We start from the raw sequence: 24,291 nt of genomic DNA, 5'->3' as shown, positions 1-24,291 counted from the left end.
TAAGACTAATTTTAAAGCGTAGAATAAACTATAAACTAACGACATACACAAAAACTATTACACAACAATATCCGTGGTTCGAAAAAGTGCGTTGTACGAAATTTAGTATGTTTAATGCTTTTGAATATAATCTTCTATTTTAAGATTACCTGTGCACGTTACGTCAAACGATGCACCTGTTTCGGGGTGGAGTTGAGCACACAACGGAAGCTTATACAAATGCTAGCAAGTGAGGTACTGGCAACCGAAGTATAAACAGGGGTCATCAGAAATAGTGATGACCTCTATTTCAGAAAGATAAATACTGTTCAACTTGTTACTTACTGTTAACGTTTCTTCAAGTGTAGTGCTTATATTTTCTGACATTTCTGGAGATTGAATCAACACATCTTGTCAATAGGCGCTGGAGACAATGAAGAAACTAATACTGCTACAGCTTGTTCTCGGTTTCCTGATCTCAGGTGGGATTGAATTTTCATATTTCAAATTCACTCGTTGTTACCCACTACACAGTAGTTTGATTGTACCGTTTTTATTTGTTTTCGAAACGAAGGTATTGATATGTCTATACTGTATGTAACGTCGTCACATACCGAAACCGAGCGCAAGACAAACCGACCTGGTATCGATCACGTGACCGAAAATTGTTTACAGATGATCCAAAGATGCGTCTTTTTCATTTATTTAGATTTTAATTTATTATTTTTTATTTAATTACTCTTAAACTTTTGCTACTGTATCTACTGTCGTATCTATTGTCAACACTGAGGTTTTTCAGCTTGTGAATGATTCATCAGCGGCCTACCTGTAAAACAGGTTTTTGAAGAGCTAGTCGCTGTAGGCTAGAAAACTCATTTGTAAAATATATAGACTACCATTCCCGAGGTACAGCGTTAAATAACTGCAGAGACACTGTCATCTCCGTTAAAACTAAGTTCCCTAAGTCTTTAATTTTCTAAAGCTTAAAATGGTCCAAAACAAACTAATTTAGAACGACCGATTTGAGATGTTTTATGTTGCATGGGGGAAAACTACGGTCGGCAAGAGGGGCGTTGTAGGGATATACTTCCGGCTTTCTTCTTTTAATCCCTTTCCAGTTCTACAGGTTTTGGTGTTGGTGTTGTTGTGTTTTCTTCAGTGATCTGTCTCTGTCTCTCAGTCTCCTTCTATCGAAAATATATTAATATAAAAGATTACAGAAATTGTTGCTGTTTATATTCCATTTTAAAAACAGCAACAATTTATGTAGTTAGCAGTTCATGTTGAAATATGATCATTTCTTAAAAGAACAGTGCTGTTCTAGGAAATGACCAGTACAGTAGTAAGATGCATTTACTTCTCTATATTTCCCAATAAAGAAACACATTTTAAACACATTTTTAGTATTTTTAGCATATTGTTTTAGCACGGGTCCATCCTAACGTTCTGTGTCCATCTCTCACACACACAGATGTATTGTCTGTTCTGGTGACTGTTCCCATGAGCCAGAGGAGTTCAGGTCTTTTTGTCTCTGTCACATTGCGCTGTGACTATACTACATCATCGAACCTTCAGAATGTGTTGGTTACCTGGGTCTACAAGTCCTTCTGTAAAGACCCTGTTCTGGACTATTATTCAACAGGTGAGAATGCAAACGGGCCAACTGTTTTCCACTGTGTGCATGATTTGGCTGGAACAATAGGTGAAAGTTGAAGGCTCCCAATTCCCAAAAAAGAACTAAAGGAAATGCGATGGTGTCTCAGGAAGGATTCACCACTCTTGGCTCTTTGGGTTTAAATCTTTGTTCAGTTGCGATCATCAGCCAGTTGTGATGATCTAATCACCCTCTTTCCTATTGAGAATACCATGTGCTGAAGCCACAATTAATGGAAACAGTGTGATGCTTATTTTGTTTTTATTTATTTTGTTTTTAATTGGTTTTTAGTTCTGTTTTCAGTTTTCATATAAAATTGACTTCAGTTTTAGTTCGTTTTAGGAATGTATTTTAGGTGTGACGCTTGGCCAAAACTAACTATTTTCACAATACTCACAATTTGTATGCTGGATACTACTGTCTTTTATGTATTACTGCACTATAACACACAGTTTGTGTTTAGTTAATAAATAACAATTTATTTGTGGTTTTGTTATGCTTCAAGACAAAGCAGGATCTTTTGATATTTTCCAGCTTAGTATTTGCAGATGCACCTGGATGTTTTAAAGGGAATAGAGTTGCACATCTTGCAGCTTGAAGTTTTTATGTTGGTAGGATTGTAGAGGCTACAGTTTACAGGCATGCCAGTTCAGCAGCACCACATCCTTCTTGCGTTCAGTTAGGCTTGCATATGCAAGACAAGTGACATAATCTTATTCAGCGGGAAGCCAAAGAATTATTCAACAGAAACCGAATTTGCTCGAGAAATCCCAAGAGGAAGTTACTGAAGTAATGTTGGGCTGGAACTTAAAGATATTTACCCTATCTACCCTCTCATAAATGATTTGGCTGTGAGTGACTGTATATGAATTCCTAGGCATGCTTATGCAAATGGGAAATAACATAACGCTCTATCTAGCCTATCAGGCTGCTCTCCAGCTGGGACAGGACCCAAGCAATAACTGTCCAGACAGCCAGCGGACCATCCGTACCGTGGCTCAGAAACAAGGTTCCAACACAGCCACGCTAGGTCCTGAGTACAAAAACCGCATAATCTCCATCCAGAACCGTAAGTCTGTGCTGGTGTCATTCTTCACCATTCCTCTAGCATAATAAAGTAAAAGCAGACAGCATGACGCAAAACAATGCAGGTGTTTATTTCAATTCTTGTAGCACTCTCCATGGTAATCTGTTAAATTGAAGGCTGTATTAAGGCTGTACTAGTGTGTGTAACATGAGAATATAATTATAGATCTTTTGGATTCCAAGTCAGTTTTGTCTACAATAGTAATGTCATACTGACTGGTCTTGTTCTCTCTCCCTCTTCTCTCTCAGAGGCTGATCTAGTGATCGGTGAGGTGATGTGGTGGGACAATGGTGTATACGTATGCTCTGTTGATGCGCCTGGAGATACAACCGGATATCCTAATGCAGAGGTTAAACTCATCGTCTACAGTGAGCAGTTTTTCAAATACAAGTGTGGTAGCCTTACTGGAGGGGATGTACCATGACATCCTCACTACATACCATGAACAAAGGCTGCAGGTTTTTTAACTGTTTGTATGTTGCAGTCCTTTGGCTTTGTCCTGAGCGAGGTGGGTCTTGTCCCTACAGACTGGCTGACAGTACTCTTCATGATCATTGGGGCGCTGCTTCTCATCATCCTGTTCGCTGTCTGCTGCTGCCAGTGTTGTCCACAGCGGTGCTGTTGCTACGTCCGCTGCCCCTGCTGCCCGAAAACCTGCTGCTGCCCTGAAAAGGGTAGGACTGAACACATACATACACACACACACACACACACACACACACACAAAGATTACCTGCATGCCCACATGCAGTGTTTATTGTCGGATCATCACTGAAACATCACTGTGACTTCAAAATGCATTTTTTGTAGTGGGTTTCCAGAACTGTGAATCACAGTGGGTGACTGACCATGCTTCATCCAGTGTGCTGAGAAGCACTAGAGCTCCACCTTGAGACCACCTGTTTCATTGCAGTTTCACAACTGGCTATCTGTTTGGGAATAACTGCTTGCATTGAAAGTCTAACCGTGCAAGGCATTCTCTTACAAGGCCATTTTAAAATGTTATGTACTTTTTTTCTTTCTTTTTTTTTAACCCCTTTCATGACTGAAGACTCCAAACTTATCAAGTGCTACCAGATTTTAAAGTTTCTTCTTAGTTTTTACAGCTATTTGTTACAACTGGTTACAAATAGAAAGAGGTTGTCGAACATGAACGCAACAGCAAAGCACAGAATGAGGTGGCATGTGGACCTACAATGACAGTTGTTTCTTGCCCTCAGTTGTCATGCAATACCGGATGATGAAGGAGGCTCAGAAAGCCATGAGCTCATGGACGGGCGGCCAGCCCATATATGCCCCGCTCAGTTCTCACAGCTCTGCTTACCCGATGGAGCCTGTGATGTATGCAGGTCAGTCAGTCAAAGCTGCCTTCTCTCATGAAATTTGTGTTTTGTGAATTCTGTCAATTAATGCCAGTCCTAATCATCTTTACTGTGAGAATTGTAAAGTGAAGCCAAGTTTGCCCTCCTGTGCAAATTGGTGTGCTACATACAAGTCCATTTCACTTTGTAACTATTTTATTTGCGGAAGGAAAGTGGCTAGTTTCAGGTTTACTTTTTAGTTTTGTCCCAAAATGGAAGCCTCATTCCAGTAGTGCAGTGTGTCCAAGTTAAGGGAAAGCCTGAAAGGTCATAGCTATTACCTGTAAATAAAGCTTGAAGTGCTTTTGGAGTTCTGTCAAGTCTTGCATCCTTTTTTTTTTTTTTTTTTTTTTTTTTTTGGTCTGTCAGGTTCAGCAGGGAAGATCCCCATGTCCCCAGTTCCCCCCCTGCCCCTCCCTCCTCCTCAGGGTGGCCTTGTCCATGTCGCCATGCCACCGCCAAGCATCCATGGCATGCCGCCTAGCATCCATGGAAACGGTAGCTCTCACGGCACCAATCAGATGTTAGACTACCTGGAGAACCAGATGCGCGGCCTGGACGTGAACAGCCCGCTCATACAATCGCAGCCGCCCATGCAGCACATGCCCCCGCCCCCCCAGCATATACCCCAGAATGTACCCTTCAGTGCTGGCCCCCCTAGCATGCTCTCTGGCCTGGATGACGGACCGGCCTCCCGCCGCCCCCCGCCTAGCTCTCGTGGTGGACGGCCCCCGACTCACTCCAGCAGCTCCTCTAGCTATGGACACCCGCGCCGTGATAACCGCCGCTACCCACCACCATCCAGGCACAACATGAGACGTAGCTACAGCCAGGAGGACATGCTTGACACCCGGAGCAGGGCCAGTGCGCCAGGGTATCGCCCTCGCTCCCACTCCAGGGACGACCTGTTCAGGGACACCCGAGACGTCCCCTCCCGGCGGGAACACGAATACTGGGCTTCAGCTAGTGATGACGACAGCAGCAGCAGGAGGGGAGGGCGCCGTGGAGCACGGGGCGGAGCATGGACCGACCACCCCCCCAGCTACACTGAGTATGAGCCGGGACTGAAGCCGACAAAGCGCCCCGACCGCTTCTCTGTAAGAGTCTAAAGTACCTTTCTCCTGACTATATGACAAGTGTTAAAACAAAGCCCTTTTCACTATCTGATTGGATGAGCCCGTTTTGCTATAATTCCTGGACCTGTACTTAAGCAGTCAGTATCACGGTCCATAACATTCAGATTTATTTTTTTTTTAAACTAACATGACATTCTGCGATTATGGCTATTGACTCGGAATGCTCTGAATAACATGCTTTTACATTGCATAGTACTCACATACACCTTTTACAATGAGCATTAATGGAGACTTCTCTTTCCTTCAGGACAAGAGCTCACGCAGTGGTAACAGCATAGTAATCTGAAGCTTTTCTCCCTTCTACCACTTATCCAGGAGCTACCATTAGACCGTCACCAACGACTGTGCTGAACAATGAACTGAATGTGATTTTAGTAAGAGCTTTGCGGCAGTGCTCGACTGAGCCGGGTCTTTTAGGTTTGGGTTGGAACCAAATTCGGTAAGTCTGTAGATCTCCAGGAGTAGGCTTGCACATCCCTCACCAGTTATGACCCAAATGTCCTCTTTTTTTGTTGTTTTTGTTTTAATTTGCTCAGCCACTTTATTTTAGGTTAATGAAAGAGCCACTGTTGTTGCTGTTGTTGTTATTATTACAAAATTAATTTTGCTGATGGTTTGCCTCCCCCCTTACTCTGTTTAATTTTAAGATCTATATAATATTAATTGGCCAGTGCATAAGCCTACATTCAGGAAGTAATTTTGACTCTTAAGGAGCATATTTTAATTTTTTCTTTTTACTTTTATGATGTACAATGTGTTTAACTGAGAATTTGTAAGTATGCTAGCCTATAAAAAGTATGGAGCCCTCTGGAATGATTGGTACCATTTGGTAAAGTTGGAATGATAGTGGAAAAATAACTTTTGTTCTCAAGCTTGATTTATGTTTTTTTTTTTTCAGTTAGATAAATTGGGAAATTTTATGACTTATAAAAACTTTATATAAAGATGTCAAACTTATTGGCACCTCTGTGTTAGTACTTTGTACACCAAGCCTCCACAAACTCCAAGCTTTCTTAATGCTGAATGAAGTTGGAGAACGTGTATAAAAATGGACCTTTTTGGAAGGTCTTCTGAGCTCCTTCAAAGTCCTTCAGAGGTTCTCAACTGTGAACTCACTAATTTATATTGGGGTTTAGGTCAGGTGACAGGAGTGGCCACTCTGGTATGTGGATCTTGTGTGAGTTTGGAGTTGTGTGCTTTTGGATCATTAAAGATTTCCACCACAAACCACTCTGGCACTTGGCAGGGGTGGGCACATTTTTAAATCTAAAGTCTTTGTAGTTACCTATTTACCCTGTGACGGACCCACCCATAACCACGACACCCCCCCCCCCCCCCCCCGCACATACAACACGCAGGCAAAATGCATATGCATCATTTTCACACAGGTGAGCCACTTCTCCAGTTGTGCCAGTTAGACTTTAATCACCCCCCCACCCCCCCAAATTTCTCTGGGTGCTAATGATGGTGACGTTTATTTGATGATTTAAAAAAAACCTTTTCTTTAAATAGGTTTTACCTCAATAAAAAGGTTAGATTTTCTCCCTCGTATTTTGAGTGTAAGATCATGTCAAAACACCACAGCCAGGTTTTTCATAGCCTTTTTTGCTCCTCTTTACAAAGAGTGCCAATAATTCTAGTGTGTGATTCCTTACAGGGGCCTACTAGAGATTAATGTAGAATTTGTACAGTGTATATAATTGTAATCTCTTAAATTTGTGGTATGTTTTATATATAAAAGCTTTATGGTGATTTTATAAGATGTCTTGTTTACGTCCTTGCATTTAGCTTGTGTTTTATTCTCAAAAATTAATCCTTTCAAAATGCTGTGAGTACACAAAATAATTTAATTTATGATGTTAGAGAGATCAGAATATCACGGTTTTGATTCTGGAGTCTATAAACAACACAAAACAATAAGAAAGTGTAAATGAGTTTCCATTCATTAGCCCATACTGTTTACATTTTGTTTAGTGAATCTTGTGCACAGGTCCTTACGGTCCATTAGACGGTATAGGGCAGGGTGGCAGTTTTCTTATGATAATAGAGTGCATCTCAGTGGGAAAGCGCTCAAGTGTCTGTTCTTAATTTACACATGAATAATTGATTCAAAGGCCATTAGTTTGTAATCATCTGTATGTTTTTTTTTTTTTGTTTTGTTTTTTGTAAAAGAAGATTTGTTTTTACATTGTTGAGCTGTCTGATATGAACTAAATAATGAAAAATCAAAAAGGAACACCTTTTTTTATTTAAAGGAGCGCTTACTGTAGTTTATATCTCGATGAAGGTCATTTCTATCTGCAATAAAGTACTTTTAAATATACTGTACTTTTTTCACAGTACTTGAGTTATAAAAATTGTAAACGACATAGTCTTACCAGTTAAGCCAAGTAGATCGCAGAGCGCAAAGAAATGAATTAACATTAAATAAGCAAGTATGCTACTAGTTTACGAGGCTGCAACAAGTGGTCATGTGATTGATTCGGAGTGCTAAAGGTTTTACACCTTGCCAGGACTGGCAAAGTTATTGAAGTGAACGTGTTTGGCTGATAAGATTGCGCCACTCAGCGCGCGCGTCGCGGAACCGATGACGCAACATGAGGGAGGAATCGGTTTGCCACGTCGGTCTCCGAGTTGAGAAGCCCGTGCACGGTGCAGTTGCTCAACTAGCTGGATAACTTTTCATCTTGTATTTTCATAATACTGGAAACATTATTTCAGCGTTTTACCGCCCATTTTAAACAAAGAGCTGCTCCTTATTAGACGACTCGGACCACATTTCTAGGAGAGAAACAAATGTTCGCTCTCGGCTCATTTTTTCACCACGATTGACTGATGTCTCTGCGTGCACACCATCCGTTTCTAATTGATGTGTGAGTGTTTTTATTTATTTTTGCTCCAACAATAGTTTCTTATGCTACGCTCTTATTTATTCATATTTCGACAGCGAATGTGAAAATGATACACATTTATATGCAAACTGTTGAGGCTAGTTAGTTCGTAAGATATCGGTGCTAGCTAGCTAAGTATCGTAACAGCTAGCTAACTAAGAGTACATGTTTTTGTACTCTTTCTGTATTGAGGATTAATGCACAGATATCTGGCTGTTTAAAGAAAAACTTACAGGTCATTAGTTGCATCTGCTGGTTTTTGCTACATGCTAAACGCGAGGAAGTACAACATAGCTCTAGCTACAGGTTGCATTAACCTGGAGGTAGGCTGTAGGTCTGGCGAAAGTAATGCGAAGTAGCTGGACGGATCGCTAACGCTAACTTAGTGTAGTTTACATTAGGTCGGAGGTATGTTAGGAAGTTCTGCTTGATGAAGTTGTTGTAGCTTGTAGCTGCGTGTTCTAGCTATTTACCTAGCAACGTCGACCGACTTTTGCCATTTTGTTTTAGTAACTAACATGCTATTTATGTGTACTTTAACGTGACAGTGGAAGCCTTCGTTTCACTGCGCATGTTTTCGCGAAGTTCCTCATTTTACTGTACACTTCAGTGGATGGTGAACCGCAATAGACTGTGATGTGATGAATGTCTTGACTAAATGACTATTCCAGTATGGTTAGAAATCCAGCAGATCTAGAAAGCCTACTTTGCGGTGGAACCTGCCTACTGTGTAATGATGGTCTTATTGATTCGCCAGTTTGGTCACTTCTCAGTGTTTCCAGTTCTCATGTTTCCAGTTTTCTTTTAATGTGTATACCGTGATGCCTTTTGCTCTGTTGCCCTCTGGCGTTAATAAAATCGTCTGAAGACAATATGCTTCGACATCATTCATCATACTACTTCTATTAGGTAGAGCAAAGACGTGTATTTTTTGCCTGTATTTAGGCTATAATATTACAAATGTCAATTCTGTCAAAAGCTTTCCAAAAAAGCAATTTCTCACAATAAACCCTCCAACTCAGTCACTTTTTTACTGCATTTTATTATTACTATGTCTAAAATATATTAAGTCTAATATATTATATAGGATGTTACATTCCTTGTTGCAGATAAATGCCTCCTAACGGATCATCCTGGTTGAGTTCGCTCGTCCATCTGATGGCACCAGCTGCACGTTTTGTCCCTATGTCCCCTTTGGTCATAACGTGCTTGCCGTATGTGGGCTTGGCTGTTGTTGCAGTGGCCGGGCCGCGCTGGGCGAGGCCGTGAGCACGTGGTCACTGGGAGGCGCTGCTGGGCTCGTGGTGCCGGTGGTCGCAGTGGGCGCCCGACATGCCTGGGGGCCGCAGGGGTCCGAGTAGACAGCAGCTAAGCCGCACAGCGCTGCCCTCCCTGCAGACACTGGTGGGGGGTGGGCTCAGCAACGGCACAGGCTCCAGGAGCAGGTATGTCCTCACACGCTGTCCAGTGCACCCGCATAGTACCTAAAGCCTGTGATGCACATGGTAGTGGAGTCTTATGTCACCTCTGTCAGTTAAGTATGCAGTATGGGGAAAAAAAAATGTCAACATGCTATGATTCATAGATGGTATTTCTATAAGTACTGACAGTATCCATGATAAGCTAAGAAATGCTGTTTGAGACATGTATGGTAAAAATGGCAACGGCAGAACATTGACAGAGACTAATGTTTACTGTATTTTCCGTTTTTCCTATAATTGTCAATCATCTTCGAGTTCTTGGTCTGTTCATGCACAGTACTGAATATGTGACAATGACAGTGCTGCAAAAGGCATGTTGACATTACTGGGTGTGAGAGCAGCAGCTGGGCTAGACTACTGTTCACAGTGTGGTGGGAAGAAAACCGGTACCCATGAACAAAATTGCAGACTGTGCAGAAAGTGCTTTTATCCTAGAACCCGTACAAAAGCTCAGATTAATTTGTCTGTGCAGCAAAAAATGGGTGCTTGGCTTGTTACTCTGCCTAAACTGATGTAGAAAGACCTGTGTTTCTTTTCTTCTTCTGTATTATTACTGTTCTTGTGCTCATGTTGAAATACCTCCATTTATTTAAGAAAATAATTTATTAAAGCAGAGTAGATTTATTGTCCAGGTTACATGGGCCTATATGTCCCTCTGTCGAAGTGGTGGAAGTGTTTCCTGCCACTGCTTGTTTAGCCTTAGAACTCTACTGAATGTGGCCTTGGTGTTAAGTTTTTGCTGAGCTTAGCGAAAGCTGATTCACAAAGATGGAATACAGAGGATTTTTTTTTTTTTTACAGGAGACATGCCGTTACCTTTAGACATGCTGAGATTTTCACCAAGCTGCCTAAAAATCTCCCAAATCACTGGCTTTGTGTTGGTTATTGACAATAGTTGTCTGCCACATTAGACAAGGTTCATAGGCCTGCATATAGTTGGATGGAAAATCTCATTATGACTGCTTTAGTTGTATAAAAGCTTTGCAGATAACTGGTGATTTGTTTACACAGTGCTATTAACAAAATCAAATTTCAGGTTACTCTAGTTTTTGAATGAAATAAAATAGTAGCAATGGTAACAATGTGTAGTTATGAAATAATGGTTGATTCAATGTACAGTGAATATTCAGTGCAACACCATAGATTTCTGGTTTTCAGGTTTATGAAGGGCAGTGTTTCATGAAGGCTACATGCCCTTGTGTACCATACATAGCCATAAATAGCACACAAGACTTACTGTGCTAGTAAATTCTCATCTCCCTTCTGTGCCAGGCTTATTGTGTTCATGCACATGTTCCCTTGCAACGAAACTGGAAGTTGTCAATGCTTTATCTGGTTCTTGAGTTTTTAAGCTGCATTTCTGAATGAGCAAGGACATCGGAGTTGCTCTAAATGTGCTTTTATTAAAACTCTCCTCCTGGATAAAGCCACTTGACCAGATGTTTGTTCTGTGCCACTTTAAAGTCCGTCACAACGCTCCTGCCTCACGGATTTTTGGAATGTAATAAATGCAGTAGCTTGTGAGTGGTGCAATTCACAAAATCCACCCATTTTCCACATTTTCACCAATCGGTGTGAGTTGCAGAGGCTTCCGTTTTACACACGGACAGACAAATGCTCACCAGAAAAACCATCGACACAGTTTGCACACGTCCTTTATTTTCAGAACTTTGTGTGTAACAGCTTCAGTGTTTGTCACCCAGCAGCAATGTTTAGTAATTGTAACGGACAGAAATGAACAGTAAACATTGGGGAAGTGTCTCACTAGCTCTGAGACACAGTGACATAGCAGCCTCCCATCACCCACCCTCCCTTTTACAGAAGCAGTAATTCAGTGGGTCTCTCAGCCCCACCCCTCACCACGCTGATCACGCCAGAGCCGGTCCGCCACTCTCGCATCCCCGACCTGCCCCTGGACAGCAGTCTGCTGTTCGAGTTCCTGCTGTTCCTCTACCTGCTCGTGGCACTCTTTGTGCAGTACATCAACATCTACAGGACGGTGTGGTGGTACCCACACAGCCACCCTGCTGCCTCTACCTCGCTGGTGGGTATAGTGTGCTGAACCTCTTTAGCCCCCTCTGCTCCTCTGTATGGGCGCTGTTGCCCCGCTAACACCAGGGGCCAGCCGCACCAACACGGCCTAACTAAGACGGTCATAACTAATAAACTGGTCATAACTAAAACTGTTTTTGCAATTTTACACATTTGGCACCAAGTAAAGTCATCCCTAGGCGTGACTAAGTCAAGTCATACCAGTGCTCGTCTATGTGAAACATGTAACAGTGCCGGTTTCTAAGTAACTTGAGCTACTAATAAGCAAAATTGCTACTCGTACTTACTGTGGCAGCTAATCTGCTATTGTCCACTAGTCTACCAACTGTACAGCAAAAAAACCTGCTAAAGTAATTTCACTAACAGTGAAATATGTAAATTAATTTTTTAATTAATTAAATTAACATAGTCACGCAGACCTCTAAGCAAAGCAACACAATAACAAAAAAGCTGTACTACTTTCTAGCTAGACATCTAAATGATTTCTATGATGTTTGCATCATGACCAGATTGCCATTGCGATGTTTAAAGCAGAAAAAGCATAGAATCGTGACTTTATGCCTGCCCCAGGCTAGATGTACATTTTACGCTGAGACTTGGGGGGGGGGGGGGGGGGGGGGGGAATTCCGACCACCTTGCCATTTGGTGCAAGAGTCTTAGTTACACCCAGAACGTTGTGACTAATTTAGATTTATACCAGGCATAAGCCCTGATGGTGCAACCGGCCTCGTGTTCCTGCTGATTCCCTGCCACCTCCACCAAACTTCTACGAGAAATGCCAAGGTAGCAAGTGCCAATATCAGAGCTATAAAAAGATGTGATTGATAGATTCTGGATTGGGACTCTACTCGAGCCTGTCCTGAGATGTGGAGTTTAGTTATCACTTCCAGAACCTCTGTTAGTAGCCCTTAGGCTTTTTTAAAAATGCTTATGTTGACACCATAGACAATGTAGATAAGAGTCTTACCACATAAAGGTGCAAACCTTTTCTTGTTAAAATACTGTAGTGTGATTTATTTTTGATCATACTTAATCATGCTTGCGTACCACTTGGAACTCAAATCATCTATATTTTGTGTCAACACTTTTGGCCTGAGAGTTAGGTTCACGGCAAGGTATTTAAAAAATAAATCAGATTGTCAATCTTGCAAATTGGTTACTTGTGGATAAATACCAAAGATGGTTAGAAGGTGACGTTACTTCATATTCTTGGTGAGATCAAACACATTACACTTCAGCTGTATAATTGGTAGTTGCTTATGTCTAAGTGATGCTGTTTTTTATTTCCAGAACTTCTATCTGATGGACTACCACCTGGCCATCTTCATCACTGTAATGCTGGCCAGAAGATTAGTGTGGACCGTTGTGTCAGAGGTACTTTCTAAATAGTGTATGTGGCTGGGCCTTGGTAATATCTGCCACATGATTTACAGATTATTAATTTGGACGGCGTGACACACGGTCATAGCATAAATGCACAGTGAGTACTGTGATTTCATAGGGTGTTTTACATTTTAAAACTGGCACAAACGTTTCGGCACTGTTGAAACTGAAATTATGTAAAAAGTAAGGTGTGAGTAGGGGAAGTTTTTGTGGGAGGTGACTAAAAAAATTTTAAAAAAAAGATTGGTGGGCTATTTGTTTTTAAACGGTTGTGTGTTTGAAAACATGAACCAGCTTTATTTGCTTTTGACTCTTTACTCCCATTTAAACCATGGCTACATTCAGAGCCCTAGTTAGTGCTCCAGCCAGGCAGCTGTGCAGATATGGGCCGCTTCTCAGAAATTTCATTCCAAAATCTCTTGGATGTTCCACTTTCCACCACCAAGCACCATTTCCACCATTGTTTTTATGATTCTCTGATGAGGGCTTGAGGTAAAGTGTCTTGACAGACCTAACAGCCATAATTTCTGATGCCTCCTTTTTGTGTGTGTGTGTGTGGTTGTTGCCCAATTGCACGTGGTAGGCATCGCAGACGAGCCCATCATCGTTTGCGCAGTACGTGTTCCTCATCGTGGCTCGGCTCAGCCTGCTCACACTCTGTGGCTGGGTTCTATGCTGGACCCTCGTCAACCTCTTCAAGACCCACTCAGTCCTCAACCTGCTCTTCCTGGGCTACCCGTAAGCCTGCTACTAATACTTCATTCAGCCCTCAAAAGCACACACCCTGCCTCCTTGCATGCATAAATGCACACCCCCTCTTTCTCTCGCGCGTGCACACACACGCACTCAATCAAAATTAAGCAGTTAGATTTCAGTGTCAATGTAGAACTTCAATTTGGCATGTCCAGAAGCCTCAAGGAAAAGCCTGCAGCCATGTATGCAGAGCTGTTGGCAAAATGTAAAACACTGGCTTACTGCTTAATGTCTGCTAGCAGAATACTTCGGTAGTTTACCTGCTGACCGTTTTTTGTGAGGGAAGACACATTGGCAGCGAAAATTGGGAAGTGAAAGAGTAGAAAGCCAGATTGCTGTTAAATTGTTGAACCTCCTGAGCTGAGCCAGGTTTTTATTAACAGTGGTCTGGAGTTTTTCATGTCTGGTGGGAAATATTCAGAATGTTTTGAAAACAAGTTGGATTGCTTTCATCATTAGCCTAAATGCAGTTGACATGCCTCACCAATGACTAAACACATTCTTGCTAGTAATAGGGGAATGCCAGAGACACAAGTTTGAATATTTGCTAAACAGGAGCCTGGACTTTTTTTATGCTCATTTCCACAGTGACATTGTAGTAGAACCTCACTGCAGGCTGCAGTTACAGTTGCATCCTCCTCAGTTCACTAATCTCACCTAGCTGATTTCTCTAATTAACTCTACCGGCTGTTCATCAAACCCAGCTTGTTGTGCGGGTTTACTCTCGGGCAGATGGTGTGGATGCTGGTGGGTGACCATCCTCCACCTTCATGCCTCCCCTCTCTGGTCCCTAGGTTCGGCGTGTACGTGCCACTGTGCTGCTTCCACCAGGAGGGCCGGGTGCAGACATCGCCGGCGGACTGCGGTTTCGCGGAGCAGGAAGGCGCTGACGGCTTGCTGCTGCGGCCCAAGGACTTCCTGGCGCTCTTGCGTGAGAACCTGAGAGAGCAGTTCTCGAGCCCCGCCCACGTGCCCGCTCACACCTGCCTGCCCTCACCCGAACTTATCCGGAGCGAAGTGGAGGAGCTGAAGAGCGACTTTAACCGCCGCATCAAAGAGGTGCTCTTCAACTCGCTCTTCAGCGCCTACTACGTGGCCTTCCTCCCGCTGTGCTTCGTCCAGGTAGGTCTGCTTGTGAGCACACAGACCACAGAGGTGTTCTAATAACAAAGGGGGAGGCCGTCTAAACCTCATGGGTGCGGCATCTCTCGTTCTGAAGTGACATTTCAGAGGTTTCACTGGTAAAAGAGCATTAGCTAGCTGCTGGTCATGTTGAAACTCAAATGAGCAGAGGTGAGATCATTGCTCTATGTCTGCAGTCCTGCGCTGCAAGTAAAGTTTCCAACCATTTCGTTTAACAAGCTTCAGAGAATTAAATTATTTAGGTATGCGTGTTTCCAGTTAATTTCATATACATGCTTTGTTGCTAATGGGATATCAGCTCTCTTTTTGGTCAGTTGCAGAAGTTAGTTGAGTGTTCAAAATCCAGTTAATCATAAAAGAAGCCAATAATGGTGGACTCCAGTAAAGTAGTGGTGGAACCTATTTAGTTACAGATATAGAGTAGGTGTACGCAATAAAGTTCTCACTCACTGTACTTGTTCAAACATATTTAGTGAGCAGCCCAGCATTCTTACATTAGTTCTCTGGAAGAGTGAACTAACGCAATATAAAACTAAATGTGAAGGACTCAGTATTCAACAATTTGGCGCTCGCACACACACAAACAAAAGTTGGGGTATGAACTCCATGAATGAGTCAGTTACACTAACTAGCTTGCAGGTTCTTCAAGTGCGTTGTGCTTCCGCACGTCGCCCGGCATAGGTCCTGGCATGATGTCTATGGTCCTGTCCTGAGGAGCTTTACCATACTGTGTGTGTGTGTGTGTGTCCGCACATCCCACCGATCACAGAACACGCAGTACTACGACATGCGTTGGTCCTGTGAGCATCTCATTATGGTGTGGATCAATGCCTTCGTCATGCTGATGAGCCAACTGCTGCCACCCAGCTACTGCGACCTGCTGCACCGCTCGGCTGCACACCTGGGCCGCTGGCAGCGGCTAGAGCACGGCTCCTACAGCAATGCGCCGCAGCACATGTGAGTAGAGGGCCCACACTGGGCACCAAACACTACACGCCTAGATACCAATTACCTTTACTCTGGGAAATGGGCGTAGAGTAAAAGGTTCTGGCACCTCATGTGTGTGTATCTGGTTCTACTTTTGAATCTCTACTAGGGGGGGAAAAAGGCTAAAAACATTGACCTAGATACTAACCAGAAGAGTATTTTTTTACTGTGCGTGGTGGTTTGTGGCGGCACTGTGTGCTGTTTGTGTTTTAAAAGTCAGGAGTGCAATTTTGTCTCTCTGGTTCCTCAGGTGGTCTGAGAGCACTGTGTGGCCTCAGGGTGTGTTGGTTCGACACAGCCGCTGTCTCTACAAGGCCGTGGGGCCCTGCAACGTGGCCCTGCCTTCTGACGTCTCCCATGCTAGGTTTTATGTGGGTAGCCCATCCAAATGCCTTTGATGCTTCTCATGCAACTGTAGTTAAGCTACAGTTTTGTGGGGTTTTTTTTTTTTTTTTTCACTTTTACAACAGGATCCTTATTAGCTTTAGCCTGTCTGTGGTTCACTTCTGTATTTTTGTGTCTGTAGGTTTCTTTATGAGTTAACATGGTTTGATGTTGGCATGTGGTTTTTGATGAAACCTGATGAATGTTTATGTGGTTTTTTTACACTTCCTGTAAAGCATGTATACTTCCTGTTAGGATCCAGGATATCTTGTATAAAAGGCCATTTCTGGGTGTTATGGTTCAGTTTTGAAGCCTCTAAGGATAAGAAATGGTTGCTCTTATGTGAGGTAGACTAGTACCTCACATTGAAAACATGCCTAGCACTTTTTATATTAGAAGCACGCACTTTCTCTCAACAGGCATCCCTTGCACTTTATCACCAGACATGCTTCAGCTGATTTGTCAGAGGTATTTGTTTGTTTATTTGCTGTTTATCAACCTGTCCCACTCTCCCTCCTCAGTTCCTGTTCCATAAACCATTGCGGATCCTGAACCTGCTGATCGGGATCGAGTCGAGCGTAGTGCTGTACCAGCTTTACTCCCTGCTGCGCTCCGAGCGCTGGAACCACACGCTCTCACTGGGCCTCATCCTCTTCTGCAACTACTACGTGCTCTTCAAGCTGCTTCGCGACCGCATCGTGCTGGGCAAGGCTTACTCTTACCCACTGGGTGGCAGCAGCAGCCTGGGCCTCAAGTCCCAGTGAAGCGCCCCCCCCCCCCCCCCCCCCCCCCCCCCCCCACCAGAGTGACCAAGGCTGGGATTTGCCCAGTGGACGGTTCCTGGAGGAGCGGGGAATGCCTGAGAAAAGGGGTGCAGAGGAAAGACTGTGAACTCCAGCAGTTTTTTTTTGTTTTTTGTTTTTTTTTTGATACGGTTCTATTTTCATGCAATGTTTGTATCTATTTAAGAAAATATTTTATTTTGTATACTGTTACACAAACGAACACGGGGCATTACGTTTTTTTCGGCGTGATGTCATTTCCTCCCCTACGAGAAATTTTTTTTGGGTGGGGGGCAGGGGGCAGGCAAAAAGGGGGGGAGTAGGGGGGAAATGAGGGAAAGGAGTGTCGAGGCCTTGTAGCATGCATCTCACATGATGTCTAAATTCTGCCAAAGATGCTCTTAAGAATATACAGGCAGCCAGTCAAGAGTGAGGCTCAACCAGCCAATCAAGATAGAAGCCTGAGAACAGAAGAAATCTAGTGTGTGGCCTGAATAGTGAATGCTGTTTAATTTGTTTCAATGCATTGCTGTATTTTATGATCATTATCTGTTCATAGACTGCTACTGGTGCATTTAATCAGACAGTTTTTTCTATAAATGTCAGACATGCTCCGTCAGGTCAGCCCTATTGCTTTTTGAAGCTTAAGCCTAAGTGACTTTATTTCATGTTCATTCATGTTTATCTCCGTGCCAAATCCCAGGATGCTGTGGCAGCCTTTTACATTTATGGCATTTAGCAGATGCTCTTATCCAGAGCGACTTACAAAAGTGCTTTGTCATTTACTCATAGAATACATCCTAGTACAGCATGTTAGAATAAACATACCAACGAACTAGAATACAGGGATGAATGCTGATACCTAGCAGTACTGGTTGCTGGTTTTTTGGTTGGTTGCATTTCTGGTTGCATTCCACATTGCTAATGGGCGTGTCTATTTGGATGCAAGGCGGGGCTCAAAGTCTGTCGAGCCTGCAGTATTTGACAGTGCAGCATTATTTCAAAATGCCATGGCATCCAGAATAAACAAAAACAGTTCCACTTTTCTCTTTGTGTGTATGTGTCTGACTGAAATAAAGGAATTTTTTTATTTTTATTTTTTATTTTATTTTTTGGTCTGTGGTTTTTTTTGGTCTGAATATAAGTGTCAGTGACAAAAAACAAAATGTTAAGGAATCTTGCTCATTCATCATGTATCTCAATTTTGTATCTAAAAGGTTTGAGTAACTCACCGGGAACTTATTCTTGAAGGTAACAGTGGGATAGTTCATATTTTTCTTAAAAAAAACAAAAAACAAAACATGTTTAAAATACTCAGAGACATGTTATGGCACAATCTTATTCAAGTGTATTTAATGTGTTTATAGTACAGTGTAACTTGCTATCAAAAGCTATTAATGACATTGAAAATAGCAATATAAATTCAAAGTGCTTCAGCGCTAATGAGTCGCCTCGATCTATATACTTAAATACTTATTTTTGCCATTGTACAGTGATCTAGTATCAGCACCATCTCCAAACCTTATATCAAAGATACTAAGCAGATCTATGATCATGTATATGGGCAGCATCCATTCACCAACAGCTGGTAGAACCAGTGTTGTGTGGTGACCATCCTATAAAGAACTGTCTTTGACCACTAGAGGGGGGTAACAATACAAAAAGACACTCGCATGGACACAGGTTATATACAGTAAAGACCCATGCATGTGTAACATCTGTATGTAACCATTAGAGATCACATTTGGTTAAATGCAGTAAATCACAGAAATACACAGTATGTTACAAAGGCTTAGTGTCCACAGAATTGCTTCAGTGCTTTCAATAGAAGAGGTCTGCAGACTGATAAGCACGTGGTACTGTCAAGAGTGGTGCTGTGATTTTCATGTGGCTTTTGCAATTTGGTCATAATAAACAAACTATATTTTTGCTTGCTGTCTTGGCAAATACAAACTAAAGTTGGATGTAGACTATGGAAAAGGATGCTCCAAGCTAAATAAGACCGTGCAAACTTTTTGTTAAGAAAAGTAACTAGATATATGAATTGGTAGAAATTAGCATAACTAGGAAATGTACATTTATATATGAATGGGGTTTTCCATGTTCCTTTTTCAGTGTTTACATACAGTGTATTAATGATCATTAACTTCTGTTTGAATGAATCTAACAGATGCACTTGGAGGAGGAATAACACTTTAGCATTAGTTTAGCCTTCTCTGCAGTTCACATAGTTCCCTTTGATCCAGTAGCAGATCTGGGCATATTTGAGGGGAGTGATGCGCACTGCCACGTTGAACTCTTGGGGGGAACCATTGAGGTCCACCCACTGGTGTCCCGAGAAGACTCCAATCACCTTCCGCTCCCAGCGGCGCCGCCTGCGGTCCCACATGCGTGCGTAGACCCCAGAGCCACTAGCGCCAGGCTGGGCATCACACTGCTGATAGAGTAGGTCGTAGGTCTCGTCCCCGGCCTTGCAGAAGCGGTACACCAGCTGGCCTGGACGGTCGTTGTCGAAGCCAGAGAACTGCACACGTTTGCCGGGGAGCTGTTTGGCAGCAGGGCTGACCCCCAGCTTCATGTGCTGGCGCTTGTGAGCTTTCTTTAGCTCCAGGAGGGCGTAATCATAGTCCATGCCAATGTCGTTGGCGTTGCCCTTGATCCAGCCCTTGGGCACATGTGTGCGCTTCACTCGGATCCACTGGAACTTCATCTTCTCTTGGGCAGGAGATTTCAGCTTGCCCGTGCTGTTGTTCACTTGGGAGTCTTTCTGCCGCGGCTTCAGGAAACCAACGCGCAGCCTCTGCGCACCCTTCACGTAGTTTTTCCCATCATGCAAACAGTGGGCTGCCGTGAGGACGTGCCGATCACCTACCAATGTGCCTGAGCATCCAGTGGACAGTTTCACTGCAGTTGAGAAGGGGTAGTTCAACAGGAAGTCCTGACCCACGATGCTGAAGCGCCCGTCAGGCCCAAAGATCTGGCGCTTGGCCCGGGACCGCCCTTGCTGCACAGCGGGGCCCTCGTGGAGGGTGTTTGGGTTGAAACCATAGATTCCCACGACTGTCTCAGTCAGCTGGCCACTGGAGTGCAGGGTCTCGTAGGACAGGAAGTGCCGCAGGTCCCAGTATGTAGGGGTTGGAGCCTGCTTGTGACACTCAGGGCTGCAGGAGGAGGTCACGTCCAGATGCGCCGGTGCAAGGAAGTGAGGGGGTGGTCGCTCCTCAATGTGCTGGGGAAGGACCACAGGCACACGCTGCAGAGGCCACTGTGGCCTCTGGGGGGAGCCAAGCCAGACATGCAGAAACAGGAGGAGGGTGAGGCGGAGGTCAGGGGGATGTGGAGGTGCCATAGTGGTGGCTGCACCTGTGGGAGTTACGGAGGCAAATGGGGAGGAGAAAATGAGCTTTTGTTCTGAGGAGTGCAGTCTTGTTTTCCTGTTTACTTTATAACATCAATGTTTAAACAAGCTCAAAAGCCAGAGTTCTTGGGCCTTTCTGTCTGAATTCAAAAGACCTGCTGTTATTTAACCTCAATTTCAAACTGAGGAACAATGGTCTTTAACTTGGAAAAGGTCTTGTGGGACATTAAAACCACTGCCCCTGCTTGTCTGAATACACTACACTCTTAATAAGCTATTCATACATTATTAACTAAAGTGAATGCTTAACACTTCCCTCTTAAATCAGTGTCTGTGCTGGCTTGGCGAGACTGATAAAATATGGTACTGACTGAGTACCGTGGTATTTTTAGCTACTGGACTATTGTGACACTGGGGACCAGTGGTCAGCTTGGCATTTTGAGCTGGGTTGGAATTTCACCACTTATACAATATTTGCTGGCTTTCAGGCAGGAGCAGTAGCAATAAATTAAGAAGTAACTAAATCCAAAATAAAATCCTCATTATCTGCCAGAAATCTCAGGTCAAGTTATTCACGTCTACATGGTACCACATGGATAGCTCCAGAGGATGGAAATGTTGTACTCATGTGGGGGTTTGGAAACTGCATATTCTACGCCTACTTCTAGTGTAAGTCAGAGAATGAAAGACCTTGGACTGTCCCTTTTAGGGTGGTCTGCTTGCAGTAGTTACATGAAAGTGATTATTCAGCAGGACAGGATTATATCTGCAAACAGGCATTTTAGATCCAAAGTCAATTCTCATACTAGCTTTTCTGGAAGTATCACAAGCTGTATACAGGAAAGTTACAGTCTAACACAGACCTCTAAATACAAGAGTAGTCAATAACAACATAGAACCATATTCTGTATAGAGCCATATTTAAACATATTATTTAAACACACACACACACACACACACACACACACACACACAAATATATATATATATATATAAACAAGGTTTAATTAAGAGTATCGGGGTAGTATGGTTTTTAACTCAACGCCTTCAACAATAAGAATGAACAGACGTACATCGTAATACTCAGATACTGTGACCAATGAACATATCATTTCTCACACCACACTCTGCTCTAATTTTAAAAAGTAATACAATCTTAGAGAGATGGACACGACCTTCATACATAGTAAGTTAGCCTATGAATTTGACCGACTCTCAACATCATATGCCAGTGCTGAAACAGCTGTTTCTGCTGCTTCAGCCAATTTCAGACGAAATGTCAGAAGACTCCTGCTCATAAAACAAATAAAACCTGCGTTGGTTAAATAACTACGCAAACTCTTACAACACACAAGTTCTGTGTTGCGTAGTCTATGAGGAAGTGTTAATCACTATTGTCACCTGTAGGTATCAGGAGTTAGAGCGGATCAATGAGAGGTCGGCGAGCAGGTGTCACTGAGGCGGCACGAGAAAATATTTGGAAAATCCACTTAAAGAACAGAGCAGTAGGATAGACACTTCAGGTTATCTTTTCTCCGTCCTTCCTCGGAACTCATCTCGTTAAATGTCCCCATAGAAACTCCCAGAAACTCGCGGATCTTAAGTCCACCCGAGTCCATGAGCAGCGTAATCCAGATGGTCGACCAGCAGAGTCGCAGACCACATCTTTAGGGTTCAACGCGACCACGTGACAGCGAATAACGAACACTTCGCACAGCCTGCGTCTCACGCGACTAGCCGGACTGCTGCTTTCTTGAAGTGGTGCTTGGCGTTTTATTTCTTTTCCTGCTTGTATGCACGTTTTTTGTTTGTTTTTTTGGGGGGTTTTTTATACGCATGCAGGCTCTTTTTGTTTGTGAAGGGGAAATACAGTAATTCGGAAAAGCAACAAGGTATGTGTTTGCAGAAGGAAAAAACAAAAAAATATAATTAGAAATTTATTACATTTATTTTGAACATATTACAACTGGCTGGATTATTATTTAATCCTAACATTATCAAGGGACGATGAGTGTTCTAAGAAAATGAAAGTTTCTCACTGTCACAAATTTTAGAGCTTCATATTTAGATCTATGTTCTGTGTCTAAGCATCAACGGCACGCAATATGTCCTTAGGGAATTTACTTTAGGTCTTTGCATAACTGAAAGGATGTTTTGACATGTTTCCAAGCCAGTTTGTAGTTTTGATATACAGTGCTTCGGGGAAACGGTGAACGCAATAAATGAAGTCAGGTACAAAACATTGTGATTGGAAAATGCCTTCACCGAGGGATTTGATAAAATCGGATATGCGTCTTCAGTGAAATCAGTGCAACAAAACGCAGGGAACAAGCTGGCTGTGACATTAGACAAGAAAAACACAAACAGGAAGAGGACAGAAAAAATGACAGCGATTCCTACACCCTGATCTTGACATTAACCCCAGTCCACTGGTGGGCGTAACCATGATCACATGAAAGACCAGTCTGTTTTGGACTGTTGGCTTGGTCGCCATGGCAGCATTGAAGACTGCAAGTTTGCATTGTCACCCACCTACTCCATCCAGCCTTAGTGTCTCCGCATTTCATGGCCTGAATGTCTTGGTGTTCATACAAGCTGCCTTACACAAATCCATCTGTAGTTAGATTTTCTGGTCATTTGAATAGAAATAAGACTAAAAGAAAGGTCTTAGATCAGTGTGAAGGAGTAGTTTTGCTGACATATTCATTTCCCTCTGTTTATTAAGAAATTATTTGTAACTAATCATGGCCTCTCTTGTTGTTTTTTACATTTTCAAAACTAAAATGCTTTCCATAGTTTCCTATATTGATACTTTTTTAAAGAGTAAATGCATTTCTGAATTAGAATTGAATGTAACTGTGTTACATTTTCTTTTAGGATGAGACCTTTATTGATAAGGGTTTGTGTCACAGGAATTTCAGTGTGTACTTCCAAAACAGTACCATTCTTCCTACAAATCTGTTACATTTTTCGTAGTTACTACCAGTTTTTGTAGATTATGCTAAATTAGTAGCAATGATATAACTGAATAAATCTTTGAAAAGAGGAGTATTTATTGTCAGTATTTTGTAAGAAAAAAATAAGAGGGGATCAAGTTCTCAATTGGGGGAGCAATTAGAACAGCCCACAGAACTGAGCATCAGACAGCTCTCTATACCTCATAAAGCCCGTTAATCAGCAGGATTGTGCTGGGATGATAAACGTCTGGTTATATGAGAAATTCTTCACATATCCCATGAAATTGCTCTCTTTGTGTCTCTTGCTCTGTGTGCAGGGTCAGACATGTTGGATGAACCTGAAAAATCTGCCCCTCCCATGAGTCATGTTATGAGTCAGGTCCATCTGGGAGAGCCTAAGAATCCTCAAGTGTGGATTGCGTGCTCAATAGCAGGCAGGTTCCACAAAGCAGCTTCTCTAGGTGGAGGGGGGGAAGGGTGAAGGGAAAAGCAATCTCTCTGTGATAACATGCACCTGCCAGAGCTCTGAAAACTATTGGGGCTCAAGATGTGGGTTCAGGAATGCATCCTTTCCTAGTGAAAGCAAAGGGTGTTGACTCAGTCAGGATGCTATCCAAGCAGAATCAATTCAGATTGGGAAACAAGATGCACACTTTCCGCAAACAATCTGATACCACTGCAGGTTAAGGAGTCATGTTTGCAGAGGAATGGTGGCTGTCAAGACAAGCTTTCTTGGAAATGAGTAAAGCACACATCTGATTAACTGAGAGAGACATGCAGTTCTTAGGGCTTGTTGGAGAATATTTTGGGCTTGCTCAAGCCTTGGATGTCCACCAAGAGCTTTCTCATCACGTTCACTGCATCTTTTCCTATCCTTCTTTGGCTTTTATGTTGCTACAGGCA

At 42.9% G+C, this 24,291-nt stretch overlaps 3 protein-coding genes across 3 annotated transcripts; 2 read left to right on the top strand and 1 right to left on the bottom strand.

Moving 5' to 3' along the window:
* Positions 1–244: 244 nt before the first annotated feature.
* Positions 245–6,369, top strand: ildr1a (immunoglobulin-like domain containing receptor 1a). The gene is made up of 8 exons (XM_027010002.2): positions 245–461; positions 1,451–1,621; positions 2,553–2,702; positions 2,969–3,088; positions 3,248–3,394; positions 3,941–4,069; positions 4,451–5,178; positions 5,465–6,369. Exons 1-8 carry the CDS (start codon positions 413–415, stop codon positions 5,501–5,503), a joined length of 1,533 nt encoding a protein of 510 aa, XP_026865803.2. The 5' UTR covers positions 245–412; the 3' UTR covers positions 5,504–6,369.
* Positions 6,370–7,804: 1,435 nt separating this feature from the next.
* Positions 7,805–18,119, top strand: tmem39a (transmembrane protein 39A). The gene is made up of 9 exons (XM_035534777.1): positions 7,805–8,090; positions 9,349–9,553; positions 11,411–11,633; positions 12,932–13,015; positions 13,608–13,762; positions 14,572–14,899; positions 15,690–15,877; positions 16,158–16,278; positions 16,813–18,119. Exons 2-9 carry the CDS (start codon positions 9,441–9,443, stop codon positions 17,053–17,055), a joined length of 1,455 nt encoding a protein of 484 aa, XP_035390670.1. The 5' UTR covers positions 7,805–8,090; positions 9,349–9,440; the 3' UTR covers positions 17,056–18,119.
* Positions 18,120–18,398: 279 nt separating this feature from the next.
* LOC113576893 (serine protease 23) lies at positions 18,399–23,349 on the bottom strand. Its single transcript, XM_027009245.2, has 2 exons — positions 21,833–23,349; positions 18,399–20,436 (listed from the first exon to the last, which is right to left on the bottom strand). The coding sequence occupies exon 2, from the start codon at positions 20,420–20,422 to the stop codon at positions 19,280–19,282; it is 1,143 nt and encodes a 380-aa protein (XP_026865046.1). The 5' UTR covers positions 20,423–20,436; positions 21,833–23,349; the 3' UTR covers positions 18,399–19,279.
* Positions 23,350–24,291: the final 942 nt, after the last annotated feature.

This window comes from Electrophorus electricus, chromosome 16 (genome assembly GCF_013358815.1).
Source record: "Electrophorus electricus isolate fEleEle1 chromosome 16, fEleEle1.pri, whole genome shotgun sequence".
In the NCBI taxonomy this organism is placed as follows: Eukaryota; Metazoa; Chordata; class Actinopteri; order Gymnotiformes; family Gymnotidae; genus Electrophorus; species Electrophorus electricus.
This window is presented reverse-complemented; position numbering and strand designations above follow the sequence as displayed.